We start from the raw sequence: 14,470 nt of genomic DNA on the forward strand, positions 1-14,470 counted from the left end.
TTTAAAACTAAAACCTGTTGATTTTATCATATTTTAGCATAAGTTTTCTTGGTTAAAGCATTTTTCTTGTTTTCCCAGGAAATCACAAATTGACACAAACAGCAAAAGTCATCATCAAAATCTGTGAGCATGAGGTATGTGTTCCCCAGCTAATTTGATTGTTCTATCTGTATTTTTAAAGTGGAAACACATTCCATTGCTTGTACTTGTGATTGAAATAATGTTTTGTGTTGTGTATATTACATAACTCTAATTTGTGTAGGCTTTCTTATGTTTAGAGATGCATATCCATGGCCTATGGAATGATTTTGAAAAGGGCATTGCTAAAGTGTCTTCCGTTAGGATATTCTCTATATATAATAAAGACTTTCAACGGTGGGTGGTGGGAGAAAGAAGACATATGGAATCTGCACAGACACTTATCTTTCCAAATGAATGCTTGAGTTGGAAAAAGAAACACAGATTTTCTGATCTATAAATACATTTTTTTGTGTTTCATCTGCCGTTACTATATGGAAGTCCTATGAATAAGTACAGAAATGACTGCCTGTGTTTTTAGCTGATCATTTGCACTGATTTTATTTCAGTGGCAATTTGTAATGTTTTGCATTACAAATACTTGCTATTCTAAATGTAGTATGTTTGAACAGTGTTTCAGTTATAAATTATCTGATGATCTGACACTTTGTGCCAAGCGTTTTCCTCACCCCTGGGTTGACAGAGCAATATGCATGATATGCATTAAATTCTGAGATTGTATCTTCACAGAAAAAAAATGCATGTGTAACCTGAGCCTGGCTTCTTACATGTTTTTTGTAATCTGAGTATAAGGAACAAAATATTTAATTTTTTGTTCTGCCTAAATTACTATGAAATGAAATGCCCAATTGAGGTTATATTTTTGTGTCTGGAACAAATGATGATAAATCACAGAATCACAGAATTTCTAGGTTGGAAGAGACCTCAAAAATAATTCTTTATCACTGGAACAAATACATCAACAAAGCAAGAATATTTTTTTGACTGGAGTAAATGACAGCGTAGCACATAATCCGAAGAGATATGTAAAAATGTGATTAGTTCATTAGCTGGAAATGATACATTACAGCGGTAGAAAAAGATGGGTTTCTGTCAAAACAGTGTTGAGTTCATGACAAGTAATGGTTGATTTATGACCATAGAATTGTGGGAAAATTATGTTAGTAAATTTGGTTAACTTTATAATATTTGTTAATCACACTTTAGGCAGTGTTTAAGCTACTAAATAACCATTTGCTCTCTCTTTTCAGATGAATGAAATTGAAGTGTGTCCGGAATGTTACTTAGCTGCTTGCCAAAAACGAGAGAATTGGTTTTGTGAGCCTTGTGTAAGTTAAGGGCTATGGTAGCCTAGACAATAGATTAAACAAAGTTCTCATTTGACTCTGACTTGTTATCCTCCCATTGTTTTCAACCTGTGGTGGTTACTGAGGAGTTAGTGAGTCAAGGAAAACTGCTGAAGTTTACTGAACCACTGGCTTGTGGTTGTGCATCATGCAAATCATGGTCCTCGTGGAAACTGAAGCTCATTTAAAGATGTTTAGCTGTCAGATTGCATACTTTCAGTGAGAAATACCTGTTGTCAGCAAGCAGTTTGCAGCCTCTCAGTCCACAAATACAGGATATTTGCTCATGGGTCATCTGTGGTACTTGCACTTAGAGTTTTAAAGGTAATACTGCTTGTATCTTCTTCATGTGTGTTTTACCTCTTCCTCTAGAGCAATCCTCATCCTTTGGTCTGGGCTAAACTCAAAGGCTTTCCATTCTGGCCTGCTAAGGCACTGAGGGATAAAGATGGGCAAGTTGATGCCCGTTTCTTTGGCCAACATGACAGGTGAGAATTTAACCAAAGGATGTTTTTGGCTGTAGTTAAAAAATTCATATTGTAATTTCGTGCTCTTGGAGTTTTTGGATTCTGTTTTTTTGAAATGTGACTCTGACAAGCTATATAATACTGTAGCCTATACATTTTTGTAGAATGCAAGTCGTTTTTGTAAGACTAACACCTATATAATCTCACTGAATATGCACGTTAATTCCTGTGACTGTGATTTTGTGCTGCAATGAACTGCAGTTCTTAAGGGTGGAACCAAGTATCGTATAAACACTACAGGAATGAACACACAACTGTGGATTTAAAAAATGGACAAAAATGATCTGTGTTGAAAATGCCAGCTTTGCTCTGAAAGGTATTTTTTCTGTTCCTGTGAACCCTCAGCTTAGATGGAGAAAGCCATGGTGAAGACTAGTTGATTTATAATGAATTAAAAATACAAATCCATATAGTTATAAAAACATGTGCTTTAAAGCTGTACGGGGCCATGAAACTATTAAGTCAAAGTTTCCCAAGCTTCTTTGGAAAGCAAAGTTTTAGAGTCTGGCTCATTTCATGATGAATAAAATCTTTCCAGTACTTGTTGGAGAGAAGCAATTTTTCCTCACATTGGGGAGTTTGATTGCTCTTACATTAGGTGTAAAAATAGATTGTTATGTATTTAAGAATGTTATTTTGAAGTCTTTTTTTTTTTTTCCTGAACTGTGTTTTTCTGTTTCTCCGCTAATTATGAACAATGGAAAGATTGTTTAGTAACAGTCATCTTACAGTTCCACAGACTATTTTGGTTAAGTATGTTTCGTCATACTTGACCAATGTTTATTCCTGTTTTATGTGTTACTGGGGAAGTGTAAAATAAGCTAGGAATAATCTAAGACAAGCAATTAGTTACATACCACAGCTTAAGCACTGAGCTGTTAACGGAAGGTGGAGGTAGGCCTTTGAAATTACCTGATATGTGCATATCTTTATGACTAGGATAAAATAAATCAAAATTTGAAGAAAAATAATAAGAGTTGCCAAAGTCAATTCGCAGTGTGAAATGTAGTCATATCTTTTTTTTTTTTTTTAATAGGGCCTGGGTTCCAATAAATAATTGCTACCTCATGTCAAAAGAAATTCCTTTTTCTGTGAAAAAGACTAAAAGCATCTTCAATAGTGCAATGCAAGAAATGGAGGTTTATGTTGATAACATTCGTAGAAAGTTTGGAGTATTTAATTATGCACCTTTCCGGACACCATATACTCCCAACAATCAATACCAAATGTTGCTAGATCCTGCAAACCCAACTGCTGGAACTGCAAAGACAGACAAACAAGAGAAAATCAAACTGAACTTTGATATGACAGCATCACCCAAGATTCTAATGAGCAAGCCTATGTTGAGCAGTAGTACTGGTCGTAGGATTTCGTTAACAGATATGCCACGGTCACCAATGAGTACAAACTCATCAGTGCACACTGGATCTGATGTTGAACAGGACGCAGAGAAAAAAGCAACTTCCAGTCATTTTAGTGCAAGTGAAGAATCCATGGACTTTACAGAGAAAAATACAGGTAAAAAAAGAAGGGGGTACAAGACTTCTGCATTTGTTTAATTTACTAGTCAGAATTGTTATGATTAGGAGATATTCTATTTAAAAATTGATAGCTCTTTTTCAAGGTGTTAATTAGTGTTCCCCAACTGAGTAGCTAAAATATGATAAAATTACAGTTGTACAGGCAGCGTAGATAAACAGAAATAGGAGCAGCAAATACAGAATTTGGACTTTGCAAACTTCCAATGTAGTGAAAGACCAAACAGTAGCTAATTTTGTGTTGCTCATGCAAACCGTCCATCAAATTAAGATCATCACTATCTAACCCCTCCAATATGATATGTTATTTGAGTGTCCATAAAACTGCTTTTGTTGAAAGAATTTCTTTGCAAAGGAAATTTAATCTTTTTTTTTCTTTAACTTTTGATAATGCTTTAAAAATTGATTGGAGATAAACTTTTACCAGTCCTGTATAATGGGTAGGTTAACTGCAAATAATTGTTCAGACTTAACATACAATTCTGCATTTTTTTGTCACATATTTTGGAGCAATGGAAAAGTTCCAAATTGCTAATGGATTTGGTACAGTTTTTGACAGGGTCTAATTTTTCAGATTCCTTTTTAAATTTTTTTGGTAGTGGCATATAATCAAGTAAAAACTTGTAAAAACTTTGAAGTTTTCCAAGTTTCTTGATCATGGAAGCTGAAAAATAAGGGAAGTTCTAAAAGCTACATGTAAAGGATGGTTGAAGATACATAAGAAATTGGAGACTGGAAAAAATGGTTGAAGTGATAACAGTGAAGTTTCCTAAATTTTATTTTGCTTTGATATGATCAATATCATAGATTTTTTTTTTTTTTTATGTTAGACTTGAAATTGTAACCCAAAAGAAGCATTACGCTTAGGAAAAGCTTTCATATAAATTTGTCTTCTTCCTTTCTCTCAGGATTCACATACATTTTTTACACAGATTTTACATAAATCTTGAGAGAAAGCTTTTTTTTTCCCTTCTAAATTTTTATTTTAGACGATCTGATGTTAAAAATAGCATTAGAGGAAGCTGCAGAGGGCTTCTTCAAACAAGTGTATGTAACTTATTATGGAGGTTATGTTGTGCAATAGAAATGCTTATTCCGTTGTTCTGCAGTGTGTGTGCTGTCAAATAATTTCTTGAACTGACAACCATGAACACCAAATGGACAGTAGACCTGGCAGGTCATGGTTTGGGAATCTTATTCCTCTTAGCCCAAAAAAGCTAGGCTGTGAAATGACATTTGGGTACACGTTATCTTGTGATGGGATCCTGTACATCTTATGAAAGTGATGATAAAGTAACTCTGATGAGTTAAAGTGTATGAAAAGATATGGACATTTCAGTAGATAATAACATGTCAAAAGAAATAATTCATTTTATAGATCAGTTATCATGTGTGTGTGCATCTTTCACACGAGGTCTAGCTTATAGGTGCTGTTTTCTGTCTTAAGATGTAGAGTTTTAATTAATAACCCAAACCATTTTAATTAATAATCCAAACCATTCTATGATTCTATGAAAGAGTTCCTGAAACAGCAGATATCACTACCTTTTAGGAATCTGAAAAAATATATAGACAGTCTTTTAGGCACTGGGGAACACAAATTGTTCAGCAGTGAGTTTAGATTGACAGTTTCAGAGCATTAAGCAGAGATTTAATGGACAACTCTTGCTGACAGGTGTTAAGACTTTCTTTTCAGGTAATGGCCTACAGATGTTTCCCTTTCTAGACAGATTGGGTGTTTCCAGAAGTTTGTTTTTGAAACATGACTTTGCATACATTTTGAAGGATCAGGGCGCAGAATTTTGCCTAAACTGTGTGTAAATTAGAATATCCTACTACCTAATCTGTGAGATTTCATCAGTAATCTCCAACTCCACTGACTAAATTTAGTATGATTTGTGTTTTTAATTCTCTATTTATGTATCTATAAAATAGGCTAGTTTTATTTTTTAAAAATGTTTACCTACATACATGCAATAAAATAGATAGCAGTCAGAGTTTGTTTACATTTAAAATAGCCAAATCTCAAAAGTTGGAAACTTCACTGAAAACAGAGTTGTTTTGAGATTAAACATGCATTTGGCCTGAATAGAATTAATAGCTGTAGTAACATGATTTTCCTTACAGTTTCTTTTTTTATTAAACTAAAGTATGAGACAGTTGTAAGTTACAGTGGAGATATAACATGATGTTGAAATTATTAAACAAAAATCCTTTCCCTGCTTTTAAAGGTTTAAAAGCTGTTTTGTCCCAGTGAGTATGGCTTTATTGTGATTATTTTTAAACCTTTCTTTATTAATTTTGTACTTTTTCAGCTTCTCCAGCACCCACAAGAACAGGTCAAGCAGGGAGCTTGTCAGGCAGTCCCAAACCCTTCTCTCCTCAAGCGTCAACACCAATTTCTGCTAAGCAAGAAAGAACTTCCACTCCAGGAAGCATTCTGAATCTTAATCTTGGTTAGTCTTGACCTTTGAAAGTCTAATTCTGTTACACCTGAGTAAGTTACAGTGGTGTTAATGTGAGAAAATATGAACAAACTTGATTCTACTTAGCTTTAAATGAACAAAGGGCTTTACATGTGGCACTTATATAATTATTGTTTCATCAAATAAGCTGTTCTTTTTTTTGTTTTATAAATTGAATTAAAGTTCCTGTTATCATTTCTTTTTGATGGAAGGAAGTAGCTGAGATGATTTTTGGCTAACCTGTACAAATGAATATTACTAAACAGTAGGTAAGTTTAAAGCTTGTAATAACATGAATATTGCCATTCTTCACCCATCAGTCTCTTCTGTGAGCACCTGGTAAAGTTTCCTGTGTTTTTTAGGGTTTAGGATTTATTAGGGTTTCTCTTTTGCTATCTTCATGTCACCTCTTTGCTAACCATCCACATCTAGGAAGACAGATGGAGAAAAGGAATTAGCAGACATCTTGAAAATCCCTTAATTTTGGATTCTGAAATTTTGAAAGATGAAGTAGGAAAGTACTACTTTGGTAAAATCGTTCCAAAAGCCAAAGAGACATAAACAGTTTCTTCAGTTATGCTTTGTTCCCAAGAGTATTCTGATTCAGTTCTGGCCACTTTTTTCATCCCTATGATATTACACGGAGAGACAGGATTCTTTCTCTTGGTCTGCCAAATACTTAAGGAAGGCTTGATCACAGCACGCAGAATTTGAAATGCTTCCAGTGAGCTAGATGTAACTGTAGATACAAGCTTATAGTGTACTTTTTAGTGTGAATCCATCTGTGTGGACGTAACCATTACTTACTTTTGCTGCACTGCAGCTGTTTGTTGCCTTACCTGAAAAAAAAAATATTTGCATTTGGGAAAAAAGAATGTTAAGAAACATTTTTGTATTGAAATTGTTTGAGCCACAGGTGGGAGACATTAGTTGGAGCTTAGAGTATTTTGAATACATAGGGTGGAACTGAAAATCTGTTGTTGTTGTCTACAAGCAATACCATAAAAGAACAGCTAGTATACTTTTAGGTAGAATATCAAATATTTCTTCAGCTTTAGGGGAATTTCCTTTGCTATATATGCTGTTTGGTACTAGGCATGGAAAGGGCACTTCTTCATTTGTTCATGTCAGCTATACCTGACATGGCTTCATCTGGGAATCCCATGGCTTTTAGATAAGATTAATTGTGTGAACAGGGATTCTTTGAAAAAACAAAAGTGAAAGTATAGAAAACAGAAACTTGTACCTTAAGCAGCCAGCTTAAGGGCTGTATGATCATCCTACAGCAATATTTCAGCAATAAGGAAAGACAAATATTGGAAATGAGCCATCAGTTCTTCCTGGTAGACTGGCTAAAGGGAAAAGTGCAGGTGTGAATGATCAAACTATACACAGATTGCTTGGAAAAATGTGTTAATTCCAGGTTTATATATATATACACGCCTGTCTTTGTGTATTAGAGTCAGAAAAGATGAGATAAAACTTTGACCCAATAAGGAATTATAATTTTCAGATGGGTGATGAGAAAAACTTACTTGTTTTCTTTGTACTAATACCTCAGAATTAATGAGACAGATTGGAAAAACAGATCTTCTCAGTGAGACCTCCTTCTGGGCTAGATAAGTTTGAAATGTGACACTTCTTCCATATTAAGATAGAGGCTCTGCTGGGTAGATATTATAGTGTCTCTTGTCTATCTTTCCCCTTTTGGCCATCTTTTCCTCTATTTATATCCTGCCATGTAGTGATGGTAACTCTGTATTTATCAAATCCTAGAGCAAAGCTTTCTATATTTTTTTCTTTTATTTATATACATATTATATACATATATATGGCAAAATTAAAAAAAAAATAAAAATCAACACTCAGATTCTTTCAGTGTGAATGAAAAAGCTTTGTGAGTGCTGATTTCTTTTGAAATTCTATCCTTATCATGCCTGAAAGGAAACTGCACGTCTTGAAAGCTAACTGTAAACAAAACACCTTACTGTAAAACCCTAAGATGTAAGCTGGTAATGCTCCAGTAAAATCATGATTCCAAACTACACTAAGGAAAAGAGGTAAGTCCCATACTTCATTTCTGACACAACGTTATTTAAGCTGTCCTTGGAAATTGATGAGGGAAATTCCACATTATTCCTGGTTAAACTTTTTGATAGTTTCATCACTCTTTCAACCTCACGTGAATATCCAATCTAAATAATGTTTGCTGGAAATACAGCACATTATTCTAGTTTGTTCCTGACCATGGAGAGCAATGGTCGCTATCACCTTTTAGGCAGCTTTCTCTACTTTAAGGAGGAAGGCTGTTAATATTTTTTTCATGTTTCATCTCTCCAAAGGGAATTTTCCCCCTTACATAATATTTTCTAAATTGATTTTGTCTCTTTCCTATGAACCACCTCTTGTTTGCACGCATTTTTTTTTTCCCTGTGTGTTTATATTTTTATTTTTAAGTGCTCCAAATGGAATGATGTGTTATAATTCATGTTTTGCATAACTCAGAGAACCAGTCTTTAAGTCAGGAAGTGTTAGGAAGAGTTTCTAATGACACTTTTGATGTATTGCTTCTCCAGTAGCATCACATTGAGTCATATTTACTATACAGCAGTCAGGTCTTTTTTTTTCCTCTATTCTTCTTTAGCCAGATACTCCTCATTTTATAAATGGGTCTTTGACACCTCCCCCTCTTCTTAAGTGCAGAGTGCAGAAGAGCTGTAGCTTAACAGCAATTAGAACTATTAATTCAGCTTCTTTGTTTCAGAAACACTCTGTAGTTTAAAAACATTTTGAACTGTGGCCCCTTTCCTAAAAAAGGCAGCCTTCATTTCTGTCATCTAAGAATAAATTACTGTCATCATAGTAATTAAGGAAAATGTTGACTAGACCTGAGTTTTAGAATAGTGTTTTGATGTTTGAGGTGAAGTATCCTCCTATAACAACGCACCTACCTGGTGATAATGAGATCTCCTTTCCTTGATTTGCTTCTGGGAATGTCAAAATAATAGTGAAGCTCCAAAGTTGGTATTTTTCACAGGTGCTGTCTACCATATGTCCAGTTAATTTCTTTTTTTAGGAGGATGTGTGAATTAGTTCAAAATCTACTAGGGACTTAAACTCTAATCAACAATGCATTTTTGTAGCTTGATAGGGGAAATAGTTTTCTGCGTTCCTTTGCTATAGTACATGTATCATATCGTTCCATTCCATGATAGCAACTCAGCGACAGGACATCCTTTTAGTATTGGGATAATGTCTCCCCTGCATATTCATAAGTCAATTAAGAACAAAATATGAGACTGAAGGGTGTTATTCTGCTCTTATCTACAATAGCAATAGGGGAAAAAAAACAATACCTGTTTCTTTAATAAGCACTAGAGCTAGATGCCTTATTTGTTTTGTCATTGTAGATGAAACCATTCAAAGCTCTTCAGTGTGATGAAGTATCTTGAACTGCAGGTTCGGAAAATTAACAGTATTTCTTTCATCACAGAAAAATTAACTTTTACAAATAGCTTGTCTTTCCAACCTAAAAATCAATGCAGCTGTAATTTGTATGTTTGCAAAGAGCTACCTGTCATCAGTTAAGATGGAAGTTAGGCTGAAATCTCATTTTTATTTCAGCCCCTCTGGGGTAGATTATGGAAAGTCAGAGGAGTTTAATTAAGCTGTGACTTGTGATTGTGATTTTACTTAACTTCTTTAGTAGTCTGCTTTTTGTCATTCACTTTCTGTCCCAGTTTTTTGGCATAAGGGGATTTTTGTCTGCCTTTATTTCTGCAGTGAAGCCCCAGACAAAAGTCTGTGTTCTCTTGCTGGCAGAAAAAAATATTCTTAAGACAGTACTAGATTACCTTTGGTTCACACTGCAATAATTTACTGTAATTCCTATGTGAAATATTTTCCAAAGTTACAAACTGGTATACTGTATATCATGCAGAAAGTTATCTTCCTGAATTGAAATTAATTTCAAGACCATCTCTTACAGAAAGTTAAAGGTCAGTTTTTATCAGTCTATAAACGCACAGGAAGGAGAAACCTAGTTCTAACCCAAGGAACAAATTTTTCAAAAATACTTGAACGATTTAGGGCCTTTGTTATTTTCAAAATTTACACCAAAAGTGATGGAGTTTGTGGTATGTTTGGTCTTTTGCAGTATGAAAATGCCACATGAGGACTGTGAAATTCAATATTACTTTTAGGATCATTTCACTGGGGCTAGAAAATATGTGCGTTAGATTATTTAGTCTGAATTTGTGTATGCTATAATGCATATATATATATATAAATAATCCAAGGTGATCCAATATATAGCCTGTATATTTAGCTTGTGGGATTGCAGCATATAAGTTGCTGCCTCTCTCTGGGAGGAGATGGGAAACTGCTATTTAAGCAGAAAAGAAAAAGTGCATCAATACTTGAATGGTTCCTTCTGCACCTGTTCTACATGTAATACAGATTCTGTTTGCAGCCCTAGTGGGAGGTAGAGTGGCCAGCCCAACTATGACACCTGCATTGCAGAGCTTGAGGCACTCTATGATGGCTCTTAAGTGTACCTATGAGCTAAAACTCATGAAGAACATTAGAACAGAGGAATCATTGGCTTAGCTCTTTATTTCACTTTCCTCTATGAATTGTACATCCAAAAAATGTCTTGGAGATGAGTGGGTTTTTTTGTGGTTTTGTTTTAAAGTAAAATAAGAATACTGTGATATCTTGGTAACTTCTGTGGATTGAAATTGTAAATGAAGTAAAAATGCTCGTTGTGCTAGTGTTGTCTTGTGTCTTCTCAATGGCCTCTGTGGATCTTACTTAATCCTACGATGAGCCAATTCAAGGAGCTAAAGTGGCAGAACCTAATTCTTCTCTCCATTCCATCCACCTTGCTCGTGTCCTCTTCCTCCTGCCCAGACAAGCAACTAATTCCAGAGTGGTTTGGTGTTCTGAGCTCCAAAATGAAGTGTCCCCATTGCTAGCAAAGAGTAAATAATAGGACTGTGGAACAGAAGTAACCTTTTTTAAAAACTGGAGCAAAAATGTGAAACTTAATTGCTAAGACAGTTTTAGCCCTACTCTGCTGACAGATCTGTATATTTCAGTCAAAATTCTCTTAATTGTATTGGAGAGCTCAAGAGAAGATTTTGCTGGCATATATTGAAAAAAATAGCTTATTAAATTTATTACTGTATCTGGTGTAACAACCCATATGACTTATCTTTTAAATTCTAACTCATGTCTACAAGGATTATTATTTAATTTTCTCTGTGAAAATATACTAATAGCAGTAAATAACAATAGCTTAGTAGAGCTGCTGTTGGGCAACTTACTCAATGATAATTTCTTGATAATTTAATGTTGATGGAAAAGAGCATCCGTATAACTTATGCATGCAGTTTGCATGTGAGATATGTAGCATCAGAGAGGAAGAATCCATTATTTTTAGTGAATAGAATATTTTTAGAATCACTGTTTAGCCTGTAGTTATAAAAGAAATGAAAGATGTTTCAGGTTGTGTTGTTACTCAGTAAAATTTGTCGTACGTGGATAATGATCTTTTTTCTTTTTGCAAAATATTTTTCTTTGATCCTTTTTCTTTTTCTAGATCGTAGCAAAGCTGAGATGGATCTGAAGGAGTTGAGTGAGTCAGTCCAACAGCAGTCCACCCCTGTGCCACTCATTTCACCAAAACGACAGATACGTAGTAGGTTCCAGCTTAATCTTGACAAGACAATAGAGAGCTGTAAAGCACAACTTGGTGAGTATACCACTTGAGGAAATTCTGGAGTTTAAAAAGTGTTTTCAAATAGTAAAACTTTAAATATTTTATGCATTAACACAAGAGTAAGAGGGTGTTAGAGCTCTTAAACACCAATAGAATACATTGAACTAGTTTAACTTAAAATAGTGAGACCTTACATTTTAGATTTTTGCCAAAAATCTTTCATTCTTTCATCTTTTAATTTGTTTGTGAACCATTTTGTTGAAGATAGTATAGCAGAATTAAAGTCTTTCTATTTGCTTTGTAAATTGAAAAATTGAAAAACTATAGCTAACTTAGGTTAGCTGCACAAATTATTATATCCAGTCGTACAGGAGCTGTTAAAAATATAAGCATAGTCTAGCAGTTAATTGAAGATAGTCTAGGCACTAGAGAATTACAGATTCTTCTCACAAAAATTATGCTGTCTAAAACTGATTGTGCTGACATGTGCGGAAGTAACTAATCAGGTGAACAGTGCTACTAATTTTAGGGTGGTTTGTTGTGGATACTAATTATTCCTCTTCATATTTGTCAGCATTGGCCCAATATCGAGCAAAGCTACAGCTTGTAGGTAGTGGGGGAAAAACAGTGGAAGGAGGGCTGTTGAATCAAATAAAAATAATTGGAATACTTGAAAGGTAATTCTTACACATTTTGATATTGAGATAGGGAACTAAGGGAGGTGCTTATAGCTTAAGGACTGACAGGGTAATGGTATTTGTATACCTCGTTCTATGGAGGGAACTTTTTTTTTTTGGTAATGCCAGTCAGTCTGATATCAGCATGGAATGTACTTTTCTTCCCACAATTAGGAATAAATGAAATATCTGAAGCTGTTTATACTGCAGTAGAACACAGTGACTCTGAAGATTCTGAAAAATCTGACACCAGTGACAGTGAATATAGTGATGAGGATCAGAAATCAAAGAATGATCAAGAAGATGGAGAGGATAAGGAAGGTACAAGGAGTGACAAAGAATCATTGAGCTTGAAAAAAAAACCTAAGCCCCCAGCACAGAATGAAGACAAGGAGGAACTTAAAAGCACAAGTCCAGAAGTGGAGAAAACAGATGACCCAGTCAAAGAAAAGGCAATTACCGACACTGAAAAAGAATTTTCTGAAAAGGGAAAAAGTTTGCAACATCCTGCAAAAGAAAAACTGAAAAGTAAAGATGAGACAGACTCTCCAACTGTGCATCTAGGACTGGACTCTGATTCTGAGAGTGAACTTGTCATCGATCTCGGAGATGATCATTGTGGGCGTGAAGGACGGAAAAACAAGAAAGAATCTAAAGAACCTCCTCCTAAACAAGATGGTAGGATGAAATTCTCTTTTTTCTTTACTGTAGGGCTGTTGTTGAAGTTAGAACTGTTAGCTCTATTTTTGCATTAAGATGCTAAAAATATCCATACTAAAACAATTTTTATGAATGATTTTTCATTCTTTATGTCTATGAAGGAGGGTTTTCAGTCCCCATTATAATTTCTGGTTTAAATAAATTTAAACCACAAATTTAGAATTTTTTTTTGCTGTGTTAATGAGTTCCATCTGAAACTACATTTCTATAGACATCCCAAAATCACAGCTGTAGAAGTAGTTGGAATTTTTCAAACATACAAATTTCATAAGGTCCCATTAAAATCAATGCTTAAAGGCAATAGAAACTTCTGTTTGCTTTTGCAGGGGGTAAAAGGGATCTCTAGACCTTTAAGAAAGTGAGTTTGTCAGTTTTCTTAGTGTTTTGGTCATGTGAGGGAGAATGGTACTTACTTCTCTAGCCACTGGATTTTGAAAATAAAGTAATATGTTTCAGGTGAGCTGAAGGACAGTAAATGAGTTATTCGACAAATGGTAAATTGTCAGTAAGAGAGGACAGTGGTAAATCATGAGAACTAATACACCATTGCTGATTCAAGCCAAACTCTATACCTGGTAACTCATGTCTAGCAAGTGATGCCATTTTTCTTATATAGATACAAGTTAAATTTAAAAGAAGTTAACTGTAATATTTTTGCTGATTTCAGAACTGTGTTGGGCACAACACAAAGTGATATTCAGATTTATTTACTTGATCTGGAAGGATTTTCTCAGCTTCAGTGGTTCAGCGATGAGGGAGAGCTGAGTAGACAGAGCAAAGCCTGACCATATATTGCCCTGTTTCATTGACTGTGTATAAGTCCTGAGTGAATATCGTATTTCAAATGTGGATAATTTCTTCTCATATTCCTTCTCATTGAATGAGGATTTCATATGTTTAGTGTTATCTTACATATTATTTGTTGGAGCTAAGGAATTCCTGTTTGTTTGTGTTTTTTTTTTTCTTTGACGTGACAAGCACAGGTAACAGTGGGGTATTATATTTCAGCTTTTGACCATTTTTTACAGTATCTATTTAAGAACTTCTGTTTAAGGTCTATCTGTAAACAGTTGTACTTTGCCAATGAAACTCATGAAAAGATACCAGATGCTTTTAGATACCAATTGTTTGCTCAGTTGGTTGTCTGAAAGTTATTTGTCTTCTACTGTTTGTCAGAAGAGGACATATTAAAGTAACATCAGTTATACCAAGAAAATGTGTGTAAGAACATCCATGCATTTAGCTCACCAGCAACCCCAGTGAAGAGTTTTTTTTGATAAATCCTAACATTTCCCTGTCAAGGTGCACAGCAAGAGAATAGGATCTGCTATGTGGAACAATCAGCTGTGAACTCTGGGATGACAGGTTTAAGTGGTAATCCAGAAACTGTCTAACAAATGCGAACCTTTCTTCCAGAGAGGTCAGGCTGCTTTTCT

The 14,470-nt window shown here is 34.7% G+C and overlaps 1 protein-coding gene across 7 annotated transcripts in view; it reads left to right on the plus strand.

Moving 5' to 3' along the window:
- ZMYND8 (zinc finger MYND-type containing 8) overlaps positions 1-14,470 on the plus strand; it is a 65,123-nt gene that overhangs the window by 38,625 nt on the left and 12,028 nt on the right. For all 7 annotated transcript variants that reach the window (XR_011102003.1, XR_011102002.1, XM_068700736.1 and 4 more), the window contains exons 8-14: positions 79-134; positions 1,290-1,367; positions 1,758-1,873; positions 2,949-3,430; positions 5,766-5,906; positions 11,518-11,670; positions 12,489-12,992. Coding sequence is in view for 5 of the 7 variants with exons in the window: in XM_068700736.1 (XP_068556837.1) it covers positions 79-134; positions 1,290-1,367; positions 1,758-1,873; positions 2,949-3,430; positions 5,766-5,906; positions 11,518-11,670; positions 12,489-12,992 (1,530 nt within the window). In the remaining 2 variants the exon portion in view is untranslated. The remainder of the gene's footprint in view (positions 1-78; positions 135-1,289; positions 1,368-1,757; positions 1,874-2,948; positions 3,431-5,765; positions 5,907-11,517; positions 11,671-12,488; positions 12,993-14,470) is intronic.

Source organism: Anas acuta, chromosome 16 (genome assembly GCF_963932015.1).
Source record: "Anas acuta chromosome 16, bAnaAcu1.1, whole genome shotgun sequence".
In the NCBI taxonomy this organism is placed as follows: Eukaryota; Metazoa; Chordata; class Aves; order Anseriformes; family Anatidae; genus Anas; species Anas acuta.